The 6,000-nt window shown below is 50.3% G+C and overlaps 1 protein-coding gene across 1 annotated transcript in view; it reads right to left on the bottom strand.

Annotated features, from left to right (window-relative positions):
* Positions 1-3,102: 3,102 nt before the first annotated feature.
* Positions 3,103-6,000, bottom strand: part of Ptgfrn (prostaglandin F2 receptor inhibitor) — a 70,822-nt gene continuing 67,924 nt past the window's right edge. The window contains exon 9 of the mRNA XM_075981785.1: positions 3,103-5,706. Within this exon, the coding sequence (XP_075837900.1) occupies positions 5,540-5,706 (167 nt within the window). The 3' untranslated portion in view covers positions 3,103-5,539. The remainder of the gene's footprint in view (positions 5,707-6,000) is intronic.

Raw genomic sequence — 6,000 nt, 5'->3', positions numbered from 1 at the left:
TCTGTAGCTTTGGAGCCTGTCCTGCCATCTGCTTTGTAGACCAGGCTGGCCTCAAACTCACAGAGATCCGCCTGCCTCTGCTTCCCAAGTGCTGGGATTAAAGGCATGTGCCACCACCACCCAGCCAATAATCAAATTTCTACACAGTTTAACTATTAATCCTGTATCACATATATGATGTGTAAACATTTTCTCCTTTGCACGACATTTAAAATTTTGGTATGGTTCCATTTGTCCACTTTTGATTTTGCTACTCATGTTTCTGATGTCATACCCAAGAAATAGCTACCAAATCCCAACCATGTGTCCTCCGATGCCATCTGTGGCAGCCGCTGCTGGTGTGGTGGCCCTGCCATAACCAAATCACCACACAGTTATCACTCTAGTGTCCCATGAGCACTGCCCTGCAGTTACAGGGAGAAGAGTGGCTGCCATTTAAGGACCTGTGCTGGAGCTCCTCAGGGTGACCTGAAGATGAGACCACATCAGTGTGGGGACTGTCCCAATGCAGGACACATCCTAAGAATCCCAGTGTGGGACTGAGTACTGGCCATAGCCGTGAATGCCGCCATCTTCCTGGTACCATCAGACCACCAGAACATCAGTCAGGCAGCCTCTTAGACCCCGGCAGAGCTGCATCCCTGGAGCCTGGAGAAGGTCAAGTTCGACAGATTTCTGCAGCAACCTGTGAGAAAAGGCCCAGGGGCAGGCCCGTGGCAGGTGGCCAGCCTCAGCAGTGCCTGAGCACGTGGCAGCAGGTGTGTGAGAAAGTTTGTTTTGCTTTTGACATTGAGAAGGACCCATTTCAGCAACAGTAGAGTTGCCCAAGCCAGGCTCCGCCTGTAGCAGGGTTTGGACTGGAGAGAATGTAATGACAGGCCATTTTGACAGCAGATCATTGAACCGCAGGATGTGAGCGACATACACTCCGTCTGAGTAACTCACGTGAGGTGGTTACTAAACGGGACACAGAAACACAGGGTACAAAGCAAGGCCCAGTGGAATGTCAGCCCAGGAGGTGGGCTGCGGGTGCCTGCAGAGCTGGAACAATGCAGGAAGGGCTGCAGGTGCCTGCTCCCGCCCAGATCTGCTGGGGAACAGTGTGGTTCTTATGTTGCAGAGCTGGAACCCCAAAGTGAGTCAGAAAAACCACCTGTTGCAGTCTGTCTGGTCAGAGAATGTGAGTGTTTCCTCTTCTGCAGAGACGGATGGTTTCCAACTTCTCGTTCCTGAAAGAGAGACTGCTAAAGGTCATGGGAATTGAGCAGGGGACAAGGGGTGGGGCGAGCAACAGGATCTCACCCCTACACCTTTCTGCTCGCTGGGAACCTTGTCATGGATGTGATGGCTATTCTTGGTTGCCAACTTGACTACATCTGGGACTAAAACCAAAGCAGCTGGAAACCCTTGTGAGGGACGGTTTTTATAATTAAATCATTTGAAATGGGAAGACCCAACTCTAATCTGGAATTTTTGAAGTGGAAAGAGCCACCTTTAATCGGGGCCACAGCTTCTGGTGGCAGCCTGTACAAAGGACAGGAAGGAAGGAAGCTTGCTCTTGTTGCCAAGTCCATCCCATCACTGGCAGTAGAGCCGACTTCTTTGGGATTCTGGCATACACTGAAGATCAGCTGGGAAACCCAGCTTCATAGACTGAACAATTACCTGGACCTTCTGCTTGTAGACAGCCATTGCTGGCTAGCTGGACACCCACGACCTGTAAGCTAGTCTAATAAATCCCTTTTATGTGTGTGTTTATTCATTTTATATGTTATGTTCCTATAGAGAACGCTAATGGACTCTCCCTGGAATGCAGCTGTTTCATTGGAGGTCAGAATACACACTGCTGTCTGTGTGTTTATGTCTTTTGTGTACATGTGGAGGGCAGAACAAGCTCTACTTTTTTCCATATTTTGTTTTGTTTTTGAGGCACTGTCTCTCACTGGTAGGAAACTACCCATCCCTGCCACTTACTTAGTCCCAGACGTGTGTGCTACCATACCCCGCTTCACACATATTTTAGATCTTAGTCTTTAATGTCTATGTGTGCTTTGCTTGCATATGTGTATGTGCGCCACATGCGTACATGGTGCCCACAAAAAGCCAAAGAGGGCATTAGATCCTCTAGAACTGAAGTTACAGATGGCCGAAGCCACCATGTGGGTGCGAGACTTGAACCGGGATCCTCTGCAAGAGCAACTAGTGCTCTTAACCATGGAGCCATTTCTCCAGCCCCCACCCCAGGACCCCCATGTGTCCAGAGGATTGTGTTCCGGTCCCCGTGCCTGCAAGGCCAGGACTTTACTGCCTGAACCACTCCCTAGCCTGACAGTGCTTTTACAGGACTTGAAGAGAGCCGAAGATGCTGCCGTTGCACCTGGAATCGGCCACAGTTCCTCCTACCGGTGAAAGGAGAGGCCCACAGAAGCCAGTATCAACTTCCACACACAACTTCAATTTAAATTAAACGTCCTTTAATGAAATAAAAAACAAAAACCAATGGTGCATTGCATAATATTTGTGGCCACAGTATAAAACAACACAATTAGTTTGTATAACATTGGATATGGACGAAAATACACAAGACCTCTTTGTCTACGGAAAAGTCTGCAGATTCTCGTGTAGTACACTAGAAAAGAAACCCAACCTTGTTCTCCTAGTGAGCTGCACACATGTGTGTCACTGAGAATATGGTCACACAGCGGAGGAGAACTCACCTAAACCCTAGTTCCCTTCTTCCTGTTGTCAAAAAAAAAAAAAATTCCCCCGAAAGTAGCGAGTCGTGTAGTATTGCTTAGTGTTCCTGCTCCAAAGGTGCAGTCTTTGGCTCACAGGTGCCGTAACAAAATCATGGCTGCAGGCGGTCTGCAAAGCAGGGGGCAAAAGCCCCCAGAGAAACAGACAGAGGTCTGGGCAGGAGGGAGCCCTGTGGCTGGGGGGAGGGGAGGAGACACACATCGGGACATTTCTCAATGAGGATTTGATCCAGCTGGTGAGTCAGGGTGCCAGCAGATCCCATGCAGGAAAAATCTGAAAAGTTGTTAAAAAGCCAGAGTTTGCATTTTTCTTATTCCTTTTTTTTTTAAAAAAGTGAATCGTGTGTGTAAACATCATAAAGTAAACACTTTGAAGTAATTTCTAGGCTTCGATCTGAATGGAGCTCAGGCTCTTTCGGGGGCGGGAGGGGGAATTTTTGCAACGAGGGGGAAAAAAAACCCAACCTTCTATAAAGTTTCTCTTTAAGAAGTGCAATTTCATTTGCCAAAGCCTGGCTCAGCCTTCCCTTCCATCACACCAGTACTTCAGGGGAGTGGGCGGGGCTCAGGAAGAACACTTCAGGGGGAACCCTATTTGGTACATCAAGAGTGTTTGACCACAAAGACTCACATCCCAGAACGTTGATAGTCCCAAAAGGAACTAAGGTCCTGGGGCTTCTGGCCCCTCTCCCAGCCCTAAGCAGTTTGGAGGTTTGGGCATGAAGGCCAGGGCCTCAGCCACTCAGGCTCAAATCTCAACACCAGTTGAGAAAGGGGAAGGCAGGCCTGAACACTCATCTGTCTCACCATCAGGTGCCTACTCTGGCCCACCAGCGGCTCTATGTGCACCCAGGGCCTGTCTCACCCAAGGCTAAGTCCTTCTCCTAAGGAGGACCGCACGACAATGACCCTGAGTCTTCTTCAGTAACTGCAGGACTCAAAAGCTGTAACTAAAAAAGTACCTGGCTCTACTCCCCTAATTCCTGTTTGTATAGTCACCTGTACCCCACCTCTGATCTAGCGGTTAAGGAAGTGACATATAGAAACGCCCGTATCTGTCAAGACCCCCCTCTTCCTCTGGCCTCTCTTGTTGCATGGGCTGCAACTGCTGTCTCTTCTTGTTACCTCTACACTTGGATCTACCTGGGCTGGACCCGCTTGGACTCACCGGCTCAGAATCTCAGCACAGGAGCAGAGCAGTCCCCAGGTGGGCAAAACAAGCAGAGGAAACTGGATGGTGAACACAAAAGCCACCGTGGGCCACATGGAGGGGGGGCTCAGCTCATCCTGGCCCATGGTGACAAAGAGCTGCACGTGAATGGCCATCTATTTATATTACTTTATTGCTCAAAACGGAGGAATCTTTCCCCCCTTTGGAAGACAACAGTGTCAAATCCTTCAGAGCCAAAGGGACAAGCGAGGGCATCAGTTGGCAGTGAGCCTTGGTACCCAGGGGAGGCTTGTGGGTGCCCAGTGCTGTGCTAGGCTGAGACTGGGTGGCTGAGGCCCTGATGGAGACCTGGAAGGTGTGTCTGCCTGATGTCCTAATTCCTGCTGTGCCCAGTCAAGCAGAGCCAGCTGCTCTCAACCTGATTTTACAGGCCATTCACATGACAGTAAATTGCTGGGTTCCCTTCATATTCCTAATAGGAAGGCAAACATCCTCAAAATATACCCCTCTTCACTACCCCCTGCAGGGATCTTCAAAGGACTTCAAGGACTGAAAAGGTCACAGAAAACACACACTTGCTCTAAGCAATTTCTGATTCCTTGCAGTCAGTCAGTATTGCAGGCAGCAATCTGCTTTTGTGTGAAGGAGCTCGCGAGGCAAGTGAAGGGTGTGGCACACTGTGGCTCCCATGCAGGACAGGGCACCTGGCTCCAACTCCGATGCCCTCAGCTCCTCCCCTCCCCTGGGGTCTCTGGAGCGCAGTGGCCCCTGAGCTGTGAGGGAGAGAGAGCATCTATTCCTTTCCTTGCCCCCAGTGTCCTCTTGCTCGCAGACCTTCTGCCCTGAACAGAGGTGGCAGTGGATTTTTCTTCATACTCATTCTTAAGGCTAAGGTGGCAAGATAAGGTGCTTGGTGGAAAGCCAGATTCTAGACTCCAGGGCTGCCGTTTCCTCACTCTCACAGAAACAAACCCGAAAACAGAAGAGGGTGGAGAAGGGGGGAAAGCACAAAGGGCATAGGAATCAAGAAGTCACAGACGCTGAGTTTAGGTTCTAATACAGTTTAAACTCTTGAAAATGGGGACTGGGCAGGGTAGTCAAAACCACAGTTTGCCTTTGGTGCAGGTCTTTATCAGCTCTGGGCCAGCATGGAGAGCAGCAGGTAGCAACTCTACAGATGCCAGCCCCTTGCATCCGGATGCTAGCTCTCAGGTGGGCAGGTACCCGCTCACCCGCGATGACCAACTCTGAACACCTTCAGCCTTCCTCACCACAATCCCTCAAATCAAAAGCAATCAACACACACAAATGAGAGGGTTGAGAAGCCGCTAGGAGGAAACTAATTAGACCAGGGTTAACCGTTGAAAAGCTGCAGCTGGGGAAACACACACTCGATTGTTACGTATCAGAAAGTGCCGTGGGAAGAAGAGTCGTGTGCTGGTAAACATGTCCGCGCTCAGAACTTGACATGCAGAAAAGAGAGAGCGCCAAGTCCCACCTGAGATTAGAGAGGACTGGTTTTAGTGTAACACGCTTGGTTGTGAAGTATTACTGGTCCTCTTCTCACCCCCACCATTCCTAAACTGTTCCTCTATCCCTCCATCTCCGCTGCTTAATCCATCTCCATGGACATGAGCCGGCGGCGCTCCCGACGCGTCTCTCGCACCTCCTTCTTACAGCACCAGTGGGAACTGCAGTACCCGATGAGGCAGGACAGGAGTCCGATGACTGTGGACAGGCCCACGCCGATCAGCAGCGGGTACTTGAAGGCATTTAGCACTGGACACAAGAGAGAAAGAGAAAGGGTTAGTGCTGAGAGGGAGGGTGCTAGGGAGCACCGATTTCCCCCCCCCACAATCTATCTGTATCCCCCACCCCTACTCATCGGGTCTCTGCAGAGACCAGAGCTCCCCAGATCCTGCACTTGGCACAGGATTCAGAAAGGAGTAGTCCAGCTATATTGAAGAAATGAGCCCATGCCCCCACTCAGCTCTTCGGAGCTGGGCATGTGGGGGGGGGGCACAGAAAAGAGATTTTACTTGATGCCTTTGAATGTCAACTTCCTTTTAGGGT

The sequence above is a fragment of the Microtus pennsylvanicus genome, chromosome 7, assembly GCF_037038515.1.
Source record: "Microtus pennsylvanicus isolate mMicPen1 chromosome 7, mMicPen1.hap1, whole genome shotgun sequence".
Lineage (NCBI taxonomy): Eukaryota > Metazoa > Chordata > Mammalia > Rodentia > Cricetidae > Microtus > Microtus pennsylvanicus.
Note: the sequence above shows the minus strand (reverse complement) of the source record. Positions and strands in the feature narration are given on the sequence as shown.